The 13,508-nt window shown below is 37.5% G+C and overlaps 1 protein-coding gene across 9 annotated transcripts in view; it reads right to left on the reverse strand.

The window, feature by feature from the left end:
• Positions 1-13,508, reverse strand: part of Grm7 (glutamate metabotropic receptor 7) — an 825,658-nt gene that overhangs the window by 239,716 nt on the left and 572,434 nt on the right. For all 9 annotated transcript variants that reach the window (XM_078033535.1, XM_078033532.1, XM_078033530.1 and 6 more), the window contains exon 7: positions 11,627-11,766. In XM_078033535.1, coding sequence (XP_077889661.1) covers positions 11,627-11,766 — 140 coding nt within the window. The remainder of the gene's footprint in view (positions 1-11,626; positions 11,767-13,508) is intronic.

Here is a 13,508-nt window from a genome sequence, read left to right on the forward strand (position 1 = left end):
ACTATACCAGACCTTAAACTATACCACAGAGCAATAGTAACAAAAACAGCATGGTATTGGCATCAAAATAGACTGGTAGATCAAAGGTACAGAATAGAGGACACAGAGACTAAGCCACATAATTATAGTTATCTTTTATTAGATAAAGGTGCCCAAAACATGCACTGTAAAAAAGATAGCCTCTTCAACAAATGGTGCTGGGAAAACTGGAAATCCATATGAAACAAAATGACATTAACTACCCCCGCCCCTCACCATGCACAAAACTCAAAATGGATCAAGGACCTAGGAATTAAACCAGAGTCCCTGCATCTAACAGAAGAAAAAGTAGGCCCTAATCTCCTTAATAAGCCTCCTACAAAAATTAAAATTAAAAAAATCAATAAATGAGATAGTTTCAAACTAAAAAGCTTCTTCTCAGCAAAAGAAGCAATCTGTGAAGTGAATAGAGAGCCTACATAAAGATACCATAGAGAATTTGTGTGTCTCTATTAAGCACCAATCAAAAACAGATTTAAGAAAAAGACCAGTAGAGTAGGAGGAGGAGGGAGCAGAGGGGAAAAGGGGGTCCCGGGTACTGAAATGCAGCAAATTAAATGCCATGCATGGATGATTACATCAAAATGAACCCCACTATCATGTGTAACTGTAATGCACTAATAAACACATTTTTTTAAAGTGGCATGTGGCCATAAACCTCACTGGCATTCTTTTATCAGGTAATCACAATTCATCCTCAAAGTGTCCTTCTGAGATAGATATTTTGCTTGATTTGACTTTATTTTAAATACAAGGGGTCTATATTTAGGGATTGTTAATACGTTGGACTTTCAATGTCCAAAGGTCCAAGTGTTAAGGCTTGGTTCTCAGACTATGACACTGTTGAAAGGTGGTAGAGCCTTTAAGAGGTGGGGACCAGAAGGAGGTTTTAGATCATTGGAGGTATACCTCAAAAGGGATATTAAAAGGTATACCTCAAAAGGCATGTTGAAAAGCTTCTCTTCTCTGCTTCCCAGTCACCATGAGGTAAGCAGCTTGCTCTAACCTGTATCCCCTGTCCTAATATTCCAACATGCAACAGACCCACAAGCAATGCAGCTTACGGATCATGGACTGAAACCTCTAAAACTCTGAGCCAAATAAACCTTTCTGCTTGTTAAATTGATTCACTCAGTATTTTATTACAGGGACAGAAAATTGACTAACAGGGATGTTAAGTGATTTTCTTAAGCAACCAGTGGAAAAGATAAAACTTAAATGGGGACTTTTAATGGGGTTCTGCTTTATTACATTATTTCTTAGTTGTTTGCAAACACTTGAAATATAATTCTCATATTTTATTTTTAACATAAAGTGATCATTCTAGAATTTTTGGTTTCCTAGGGCAAAAAAGTTAGTTACATAAACTCATCTTGTCTCCTGTCAAAATTCTGGATTGGCAAAACTTGTAAGAATCCCTGTTAAAATAACTGAGCTCTCTAACCTCATATATATATGTGTGTGTGTGTGTGTGTGTGTCTGTGTATACACACACATATACACACATATATATATACACATATATACACACACATATATTTTTAAATTTTTATTATTTGTTCAAAACATTACATAATTCTTGACATATCATACATTTGATTCAAGTTGGGTTATGAACTTCCATTTTTACCCCATATACAGATTACAGAATCACATCAGTTACACATCCATTTTTTTTTTTTTTACATACTGCCATACTATTTATTGTCTGTTGTGTTCTGTTGCCTTTCCTATCCTCTACTATCCCCCTTTCCCTCCCATCTTTTCTCTCTACCCCATCTACTGTAATTCAATTTCTCCTCCTTGTTTTTTTTTTGAACCTAAAATGCAAATAGTAATGGAATTCAACAAATTCCCACACAGAATGTGGAGTATATTAATAAATACAAAGTGATTTGCTTGAATGCCTACAATGTAAACAAGAATTTATGGTGGTTTAAGTTTCTGTAATGTACATGTTTGTGGAATCCTAGTGGTAATTATAAAAACTAATAATCTTCCAGACATTCACAGAAAGAACACTGCTATATGCCATTGATTACTAGAAGAGATGCTGACCAAACAAGGGAAATTCCTGTTTCTTTCATTTCCAACATGTGTGAGAATAGGTACTAATGCATGTCTTCAAAGGAAAAAAAACACTGTCTTTAAATTAAGGTAGTATTATATTGCAGGATATATTTACAGACCCATAACAGATATTATTATATACTGACATGTGTTTAGGGTCATTAGTTTTATTAATCTATTATTACTTAATTTAAATTTCCTAAGTTTATAATTTAAAAGTCAAGCATATGTTCAAATCAAATTAGTGGAAGTTAACTCAGAATCTACTGAAACTCTAATTTAGGTATATGAAAATGCCCCTGGGAGTAATGTTTAAATGAGTGGAGTTTTAAGTGAGTGGCTGTCAGGAATGGTGAGGTCTGTGGTAACTAGAGAGTTTTTACCCTGTTTAAAGGAGGCTGCTACTTTGATCCATCTATCTATTTTTTTAGAGGCAGGGAGGGAGAGAGAGGGGGGGAGGGGTAAAGAGAGGGGGAGAGGAGGAGCGGGAGAGAGAGGGGGAGAGGAGGAGGGGGAGAGGAGGAGGGGGAGAGGAGGAGGGGGAGAGAGGGGGAGGGGGAGAGAGACAGGGAGGGAGAGAGATAATTTTTTTTAATATTTATTTTTTAGTTTTTAGCGGACACAACATCTTTGTTTGTATGTGGTGCTGAGACTCGAACCCGGGCCACACACATACCAGGCGAGCGTGCTACCTCTTGAGTCACATCCCCAGCCCTATTTATTTATTTTTTTTTTGAGAGATAGAGAGAGAGAAAACATCTTTTATTTTATTTGTATGTGGTGCTGAGGATTGAACCCATTGCCCTGCGCATGCTAGGCGAGCACATTACTGCTTGAGCCACATCCCCAGCCCCCAACTATCTATTGATAAAGGGAATAAGAACATATTTTTGCCAAACCCAATCTTCCAAAGAGAAGCAAAAAATACAGGTATTGTGGAATTTCCAGATTTATAAAATACTGGCAAGCAGTGAGTTGTGTAAATTGCTTTTTCAATTTGGGATGTTTCATCCTGGGCTAGCTAACAGATATGCAGCAGTACACACTGTTTGGGATTTATAAATGTCCTTTGCAAAAATTCAGAGATGCTGACAAACTGAAATAACTCTTGGCATAATGGTGGCAGGTTAAATGTCATCTTTTCAGAGAGACCTTGCTTGTGTAGGTTCAAAAATCTAACATCAGGGCCGAGTCATGATTAGAGACCAGATTCATCTGATCCTAAATCCTTTCCTGTTTTAACATTTGCTCTAAGGGCATCAAGGAAGGTAGCAGATGCAATCAGCCTCAATCACTGGATTAGTTCACTTTAACCAAAGCAAAAGTAGCCAAGACTCCTCCACTTGATCTCTCAAGAGCAGTAATTCCACCTCATGTCTTCAAATAACCATTGAAAGGTTTCTAAAAATAAAAGGTTTCTAAAAATAAAAATCAACTTGAACAAAAGTAAAGTCAATTACTTTATCCATTTTCCTTCTTTTCTTCTGACCTGCCTTATCATTCAAAAGTTTATCTTTGCAATGTGAACAGGTCTATAGACTACTTAGAGAAGACTCAAGGAACCCTTCTGGTAGACCAAGTTTGTAAATTGTCTACTAGAGTCATGTAGAATTGCCAACTAAGGTCTGATTCTGAATCCATCTATTCATTCTTCCATCCAGCATTGGAACACTAGGTCAACAAATTATATAGTCCTGCCCTTAAGTAATTTATCTAATTTAACTGTCTGTTCATCTCCCAGTCCAAATAATATTGAACAAGCCATATCTATAAGCTAAGCATTATGCTAAATGCTGAGTGTAAAGAAAAATAATCAAACTAGAACTAGAAATTGACATCTTGAGCATTTTTACAGATCATGTGGCATATTAAGTTTGTGTAACTACTGTTGTTCATGAGGTTGTAGCTAAAAAACTGGTGAAGTTTTTCACTCATCACCAGGCACTGTTCTACATCAGTTGCATATATTTATTTTAAATAATAACATAATGAAACAGGTACTGATGTGATCCTGGTTTACAGCTAGTTAAAGGAGAAATGAGACTCAGGTTCATTCGATCAGTACATCTTCAAAGCCTGCACACCTAATCACTAATAATAAAGCTCCAAATTACAAGAGATATTAATTATAATAGGCAACATAAAACAAGCCTTCAAATTAAAGCTGAAGTAGTACTGGGTTTTGACAACTTATATATTTTTCCTTGTGTCAACACTGCTGATTATTGTCTATTACCCCAGATCCCACCCATCATGTTATAAATGAGTGTTTAAATTTTTTAAATAAAGGGAGAGAGAAGGGAAAACATATGGAAATGGTAGGAGACCTTCAGTGATACACAAAATTATAAGAGGTTATGAGGGACAAGGGGGAGGGGGGAAAAGGGAGAGAATTGAACAACAGCAGAGAAGGTAGAGAGGGAAGATGGGAGGGGAGGGGAAGGGAGGGGGGATAGTAGGGGATAGGAAAGGTAGCAGAATACAACAGTCACTAATATGCCATTATGTAAAAATGTGAGTATGTAACCGAAGTGAGTCTGCATTATGTATTTGGGGAGTTCAAAACCCAATTGAGTCAAATGTATGAAAGATGATATATCATGAGCTCTGTAATGTTTTGATCAATAAAAAAATGGAAAAAAAAATTAAATAAATGAGATTGATTCAAATTAAAAAGCTTCTTCTCAGGAAAGGAAACAATCAATAATATGAAGAGAGAGCCTACAGATTGGGAGAAAATCTCTACCACATATACCTCCGATAACGCATTGATCTCTAGGATATATAAAGAATTCAAAAAACTTAACACCAAAAAAAAAAAAAGAAAAACAACCCAATCAATAAATGAGCTAAGGAACTGAACAGACACTTGACAGAAGAAGAAATACAATTGATCAACAAATATATGAAAAAGTGTTCAACATCTCTAGCAATTAGAGAAATGCAAATCAATACTACGCTAAGATTTCATCTCGCTCCTGTCAGAATGGCAATCATCAAGAATACAGGCAACAATAAGTGTTGGTGAGGATATGGTGAAAGGTACACTCATACAATGCTGGTGGGACTGCAAATTGGTGCAACCACTATGGAAAGCAGTATGGAGATTCCTCAGAAAATTGGGAATAGAAGTACCACTTGACCCAGCTATCCCACTCCTTATATTCAAAGGATTTAAAATCAGCATACTATAGTGATGTAGCCACATCAATGTTTATAGCAGCTCAATTCACAATAGCTAGACTATGGAACCAACCTAAGTGTCCCTCAATAGATGAATGAATAAAGAAAATGTGGTATATATATAAAAAAAAAAAGAACTAAAGTAATTCAGAAAAGGCAAGGCAATATTCACTCCATTTTTATTTAAGAGAGAATGCCAATCACTACAGTAAGTTGCCTCTTAAGAATACCTTAAGATTTGCAGTCCCACCAGCAACGTATGAATGTGTATGAGTCCCACGATCAATGTATGCATATGCCTTTTCCCCCACATCCTCGCCAACACTTACTGTTAGTCTTCATAATAGCTGCCATTCTGACTGGAGTGAGATATCTTACAGTAGTTTGGATTTGCATTTCTCTAATTGCTAGAGATGATAAACATTTTTTCATATATTTGTTGATTGATTGTATATCCTCTTCTGAGAAGAGTCTGTTCATGTCCTTGGCCCATTTATTGATTGGTTGCTTTTGTTTGTTTTTTTTGGGGGGGGAGGGGTGTGCTTAGCTTTTTGAGTTCTTTATCTATCCTAGAGATTAGTGCTCTGACGTGTAATGGGTAAAAATTTGCTCCCAAGATGTAGGTTCTCTACTCACCTCAGATTCTTTTGCTGAGATGAAACTTTAGTTTCAATCCATCCCATTTATTGATTCTTGGTTTTAATTCTTATTAAGGAAGTTAGGGCCTAATCCCACATGATAAAGATTAGGGCCTACTTTTTCTTCTAGTAGACACAGAGTCTCGGGTGTAATTCCTAGGTCCTTGATATACTTTGAGTTGAGTTTTGTGCATGGCGAGAGATAGGGGTTTTCTTTCATTTTGTTACATATGGATTTCTAGTTTCCCCAGCACCATTTGTTGAAAAGGCTCACCTTTATTTCTATCATCAATAGAGTTCATGAAATATTTGTAGAATTTTCTAAAGCATCCACATTCCATTCCTTTCCGTTTTTTTATTGGTGATTGAACCCAGGGGACACTTAAGCACTGAGCCACATTCCCAGCCCTTTTAATTTTGAGACAGGATTTTGCTAAATAGCTTAAGGCCTGACTAAGTTGCTGAGGCTGGCTTTTTTTTTTTAATCTTTTTTTTAATTGGTTGTTCAAAACATTACAAAGCTCATGATATATCATCTTTCATACATTTGACTCAATTGGGTTATGAACTCCCATTTTTACCCCAAATACAAATTGCAGAATCACATCGGTTACACACTCACATTTTTACATAATGGCATATTAGTGACTGTTGTATTCTGCTACCTTTCCTATCCCCTACTATCCCCCCTTCCCTCCCCTCCCCTCCCATCTTCCCTCTCTACCTCATCTGTTGTTGTTCAATTCTCTCCCTTGTTTCCCCACCCGCCGCCTTTCCCCTCACAACCTCTTATATGTAATTTTGTGTAACACTGAGGGTCTCCTACCATTTCCATATGCTTTCTAAGGCTGGCTTTGAACTTGCAATCCTCCTGCCTCAGTCTCCCAAGCCTCTGGGATTACAAGTGTGAGTCACCACACCTGGCGCCTTTCCTACTTTCTAATATATTCCCTACTGCAATTTTTAAACAGTACTGCATTGTGCATTCTAAAGCATTTTTTTCTTATTTCCTTTTTTTGTTTATTTTTTTGTGTGTGTGCTGAAGATTGAGCACAGGGGTGCTTAACCACTGAGCCACATCCCCAGGCCTTTTTTATATTTTTATTTAGAGACAGAGTCTCTCTAAGTTGCTTAGGGCCTTGCTAAGACACTGACTTTGAACCCACAATCCTCCTGCCACAGCCTTTGGGATTACAGATGTGTACCACTGCATGTGGCAATGTTTTTAGAACTAGTACTTATCCTTCAAAAATCCTGGATTTTTCCCCATAACTCAATGTCTATGTGTAGTCCTACCATGTAATCTATCTACTATACATCCATTATTGAAGTCTGTGGACTCAGAACATAGGGGCTTGCTCTTTTTAGTCTATAGACACACTGCTGAGAAGCAATACAATACATATTTGTTGCTTTTGTGTCTTCTGCGTTCTCTCAGGAAGTATGTTTTTGTGAAATCTCTTACTAGTAGAATAGAAACCTGAAAAATTAAGGTTATTTACTTATGAATTGCAACTGAGAGAGTAAGTGACTTTTCTGGTTCTATAATTCCCTTTTGCAAATTTCTCATTAGTGCAGAAATATTCTGGTATGAGCCATGCAGTCATCTCTTAGAACACAGAAGAGTCAGGGCTCAGAGCTACCACACTGGCAGTAACGGTACATGGAATGCTCCATTAACAGAATATGCACTACTAGGTACCTCAATTATAGCTGATCGCATGTAGAAAAGGCACATGAGTCTGCTCTGCAGCATTGGGATTCAGACAACCTGAAACATTCTTGGCTCAGAAACTCACCTGCAATTACTGACTTAAGAGAAAATTCTCCTGAAATTTTCATTTGCTAGAGAAGATATAACTTGGGATTGCAAGGGTACCCCTGGGTATTTGCAAAGGAAAAGACCATTAGCTACTTGAAATGCTTTGTATTCTTCTCTTACTGAGAGGAAAGCAAACTTATAAAACAATGCTTGCTGTAATTCCACTCTTGGAGATGTGTTAAACTGAATCCCAACAAATACAACAAGAAAGAAGAGCATGAGTAGTGATGTATGACAGGATGCCAATCACTGGATAGGATGTCTGAACCGTGGCCATGGGTTCCAGGTAAGAGGGATGAGGTAAACTCTAGAGACTGTACTTTTCTTCTTATTTTCCTAAAATGACTTAATTCCAAATTAATAATAAAAGCGGTCCACAGTATCACCTCCTATTACAACCTGCTATCTAAGTGGTCACTCTAGTTGAACTAACCCAGATTCTCACCCCTTTAAAAACAACTGTTCATGCCTGATTCATCCCTCTAGATTGCACGCAATCCTAAACATAAACAACTGCATCCACCTGAGGACTCAGGGAGACCATTAGCTCTTTATAACACACTTCCCTCAGCATGACAAAGTAGCATCAAATGTGTCCTCACTTGATGCCAAGCCAAAGATACACTTCAGATCTAGCTTTCATAAAACCAAAAGAAAATTCAAAGTATGTAGTTGACCCAACTTTCCAGGCTAATTGAATATTTTAAACTGGGTACTGTTTGGAGTAGCTGGAATAAAATTATATTGTTTTCTAAGAAGTTTTGAAGGCCAGGAGTTCTCCGCTATTCTCCTTTCTGTCTTCTTAAAGCCCATTTATAGGTTTATAACTTAGTTTTTAAAAAAGATAATTATAGCTCAAAACTCTTGTTTGCATTTCAGGCTTATATCCATTTCATTTCGCTTTTGATATTTAAGAAGTCCCACATATTTAAAAAAAAAAATCCAAGTTAAGAACTGGCAATCCTGATTTTTATTCCTCCTACTGCCTCCTATTCTTTCTCATCTGAAGGTGTGCCAGCATCCACAAAGCCCCTTAAGTAATACATATATACCTCTCATTTGGCTTAATCTCCACAATCGTTAAATATGTCTAAGCCAGTGTTTCTTAAAGTACCACCTACATTACCCAGACTTCTTAGAAAGACAAACATTCAGGTCTCCCTTAGCCCCAGGCCTTTTGAATCAAACCCTGGGGATGAGGCCCCATAGTTCATGTTTTCACAAGCTTCCAGATTGTTCTGATACATACTGAAGTTGAAAATCACTTCATTAAGCCACCCTACTGTCACCCAACATTTGCAATACTTTTTTGCTAAGTTACTTTTTATTCCTTAATTTTTTTAAAATTTATTTTTGTGGTGCTGAGGATTGAACCCAGTACCTCACACATGCTAGACAAGTGCTCTACACTGAGCTAAACCCCAGCCCCTGCAATAGCCCATTAGTCATTCTATTACCCTTCTTTTCCCTTCCAATTCATTTTCTTCCCAGCAAAGTAATTTTTATCCCTTAATTTGAAGAAGTCACTTCCTTATTATCTCTTAGTGGCTTTTAAATGCACTCATAATTAAAGTTAGAGTTTTCACCATGGTGTACTAGGAACCTCAGAGATAAGACTTTTACCTATAGCTCTTGTGTCTTCCCAGTCCCTCCCCATCACTGATGACACTAGGGCTATGTCAGCCTTCTTATCAGCTAGATGCCCATCCTGTGGACCCTACATCTCCACTTCTATTATTCGCTAACCATCTCTCTTGTAACACTCTGGAATGACCACATACCCATCTCTTTACTTGGACACCTGGTAGTTCCCTCCTACATGATCAATTGGCATGAGAACAAGTATCCTGTTTCCTTTGGCAATATGTATTTACCCACTTCCTCTCACAGAGTGTATCCAAAGACAGGTATTGTAAAAACAGAACCATCACCAAATTTGTTGAATGGCGTATCGAATGTGATTCTCACAAGGGATATGATATATACGCAGTAAACAAAAATAAAGTTAGTATTGATACTGGTTCTTAACATTAGTGTGCTTAAGAAATTCCAAATCATATATGAAGCTGGTAAATGCCACTGGCAAAATCTTATGTACATGGACAAATCACGCATTCCAAAAATTAAACACAGGTGATGAAGCTTGTGCTAGAAAATATTAATCACCTGTTTAATGTCCTGGGTTTTATAATAATCTCTGTGCATTTCACATATACCACAGACCTTGACTATACTTTTAGTCTTGGTTGAACCATCTTTCTATCACACAAGTAATACCAGGTAAATATCCCTTTAGGTAAGTCCATCAGATTAGACCACACTTTGATTCTGCTTTTTATCACTATACCCTGGATTTTCTTTTTTAATTTTCTGTTTTGCTTTATTTTTTAATTCCTTTTTGCATACTAGATTAGGACACATTGCATTCAGGACAATTTTAGCTGCTTTCCAGCTATGTCCCTGAGCATTCATCTCAGCTAGAGCTGGCACTTGCTATCCGGTTCCATTCATTCTTGGATGCCATATTGTAATCCTTTAGGTTCAGGCTTGGTGTCAGTTCATTTGGCTGGTGAAACTCAGGAAAGGGAGATGGAGAGGTGGACAGGTATAAGCAAAGTCAGGCCCCAGGAATGGGCAAATAAGGTTAATTGGCTTGTGATCACTTTACACTGTTCCCTTTTTAGAAACCATGGAACAAATCCCCATCCCAGCCCCAGATCCTGATTCTGTTTTCCACTTTCAATGATTCCCCAAGTGCCTCCAAAGGTACAGAATGATAAAGACTAGTGACATCATTTTCAGCTTCAGAAGAGACAGAAAGAATTTTCTGGGAAAGGACTATGATGGTTAATATTATTTGTCTACTGGACTGGGCCAAAGGGTGATAAGACATTTGGTCACATGTTATTCTAGGTGTACCTGAGTAGGTGTTTCTGGATAAGATGAGCATTTTAATCAGTAGACTGAGTCAAGCAGACAGCCCTCCCAAATGTGTGTGACTCATCCAACCTATCCAAGGACTAAATTGAACAAAAGAAGCTGAATAAGAGACAATGCTACCCCCTCCCTCAAACTCCCTGAGCTGGAACATCAGCATGCACTTGATCCTATGCAAAACAGTGGCTGTTTACTTGAGATCACATTTTAAAGAAAAAGGTAGAAGTTATGGAAATTGCTAATACTGCAATTAATCAGATAATCTCAGTTTAAACCAAAATGACTCATTAAAAATCATCCAAAGAAATTTTTAAAAAATCATGTCAACTCCAAATAAGGAAGAAGGAAGAAAGGACAAAGGAAAGTGTAAGAGAAGGATCCCACAAAGGTGATAGCAGATAACTTGTTAAGCAATATAAGCTTTGGGTTAAATGAGAGAATTCACAGAGGTTATAACTATAGTGCAAAAAATTCAATACACGTTTTCTAATGCATGACCATGATCATCACCCTTACTGGTACTATTAGTCAGTCCTTGCTGGTGCCAGTAACAAATTGCAACTTCACTTGTGTATGCACAAGTGTAACTCAGTGTTAAGTGCTTACTTAGCACCTGTGAGATCCTGGGTTTAATCCCAGCACCAAAAACTGAGAATAATTTGTTTTACTGTGCAAATTAAAATTCACGCAACACTGTGGCACCTGCCTTTAATCCCAGCAGCTCAGGAGGCAGAGGCTGGAGTATCACAAGTTCAAAGCCGGCCTTAGCAGTTTAGCATAGTACTAAGAAATTCAGTGAGACTTTGTCTCTAAATAAAATACAAAATAAGGCTGGGGATGGGTCTCAGTGGTCGAGTGCCCCCGAGTTCAAAAACAAAACAAAAACAGTTCTACTCATTCATCTGTCAAGGGAAGAGGAAGAGCAAATAGAACTCACATTGAGCTGCAGTTCATCTGTCCATTGCCCAATAAGACGATAACCGGGATTGGTGGTGTTCGTTGTCTGGTACTGAAAAATGTCATAACGCCCAGGGGCATCCCCATTCTTGTTAAACATGACAGGGGTGCCAGCGCTACCTGAAGAAGGCAAGGAAAAAGACAGATTTTAGAGTTAAACCAGATTCCTGTGTCTCTTGAACTATGGATGAGTCTGCAGACCTGTGGAAAAGAAAGTTGGGAAATAACACCAATGCTTAGGAGGTTTTCCCCAAGTGATCTGTGCTGTTCAAAGGCAGGTTATGTCTAGGCCTGCAAATGCTAATTATAAAAGATAGGAAGACAATCCACCTCTTCTTTTGAAGAATTCCAGTTCTCAGTGTTTCTGAAAATTTTATTCCAAACTCTTCCCACATCAGAGGAAGAAAAACTATTATTTTTCAGAGATAACGTAAGTCTTGGCATAATGCTACTGTTGTTGAATACAATTCTGATCACCGTAATGGTTGTTATTATTTTAGTTTCCTTCATAAATTGTAGTCAAAGAACAGTTTCCAAACCAATAAATTTTAAAAAGTGTAATTAAAAACAAGCAAGGAAATAAGTATAAATGTTTATTTAAATATGTACTTGTCTACTGACTGAATTTAAAATAATTTATTTGATAGCCAGTTTAAAATGCTTATTAGCAGTGGGTCTAGAAGAGGGTCCATAAACATTAGTTTCTTTATCAATCCCCATTTGGATCCTCTTAGAATGTCCTTCAGATGCAATCAATCTGACATTGAAGTCACTTTAAAAAAGATAAATGTGTTAATATATTGAGTGTATATACACACATAATTTTCAAGTGTATATGGTTGAATGAATCAAAAGCCCTTAATGTCAACTACCTGGAATAATCAGTAAACCATATACAAAGAAGGCAAGACATAAGCTTTGGTTACTTTTAGAAAAACTCATAAAAGAATAAAAACAATGTTCAGTAACTTGTATTTTTTACATGTTTCCTTAAACCAGGAGAAATATAACTGACTTTATGGTATATATCTGATATGTGACTATAGATTTATATACTGGGTCAATATTCTTACCAGAAAACAATGCTCTACTTTCTGTCATTTATAAGTAAATTCATAGGTCATTTACCAGCCAGAACAAGATCACTGAGAGGTTCACTCTACTTCTCAATGGAGTGGAACAGGTATAGACAAGTGTTAAACAAGAATCATGAAGCACTTTTGATAATTTTCTCATTATTGAACATAAGATATTAACACTGACAGAGTTCTCCATGTAGTTAACCAAATTTTTAGCTTCTGCAGAACTCAGGGAAACATAAATATTTGCATTAATGATATGGATGAAAACGTAAATCATGTGGTGATTTGCTAAGGGAGGAAACTGAGGAAGAGTCAGTTGTTAGGTGTAACACAGTGCAGGACTCAGATAGGAGTGATGGAAAGGTTAAGTTTATTACTCCAGATCCCAAACAGGTAGCCAGCTTCACAACAGGGCTAATGGGATGAGTGGGTGGGGAACAGCCTGGAGTAAGTACTCAGCCAGTGGGTGGAGAGGAAGAGAGAATGGGAGGGGCCTGAGGGTCAAAGCCTATGCTGGGTGTTACCTAGGTGGGTTTCCTATGACGAAGTGGGATGGTTAATATACAGAGTGCACAAGCCTGGTGACTTGTGGATTACGTTAGCGAGCTCACCAGGCATCAACCAGAGAAAGATGTTCTAGCAGTCCAGGGTAGAAGGCCTGTGTATTCATCTCTTTGTCACTGTACCCAAAAGACCTAAAAGGACTATTTGAGAGGAGGAAAAGTTTATTTGGTGCCCAAGGTTTCAGAGGTCTCAGTCCTTAAGTGCCTGAACCCATTG

This window comes from Ictidomys tridecemlineatus, chromosome 16 (assembly GCF_052094955.1).
Source record: "Ictidomys tridecemlineatus isolate mIctTri1 chromosome 16, mIctTri1.hap1, whole genome shotgun sequence".
In the NCBI taxonomy this organism is placed as follows: Eukaryota; Metazoa; Chordata; class Mammalia; order Rodentia; family Sciuridae; genus Ictidomys; species Ictidomys tridecemlineatus.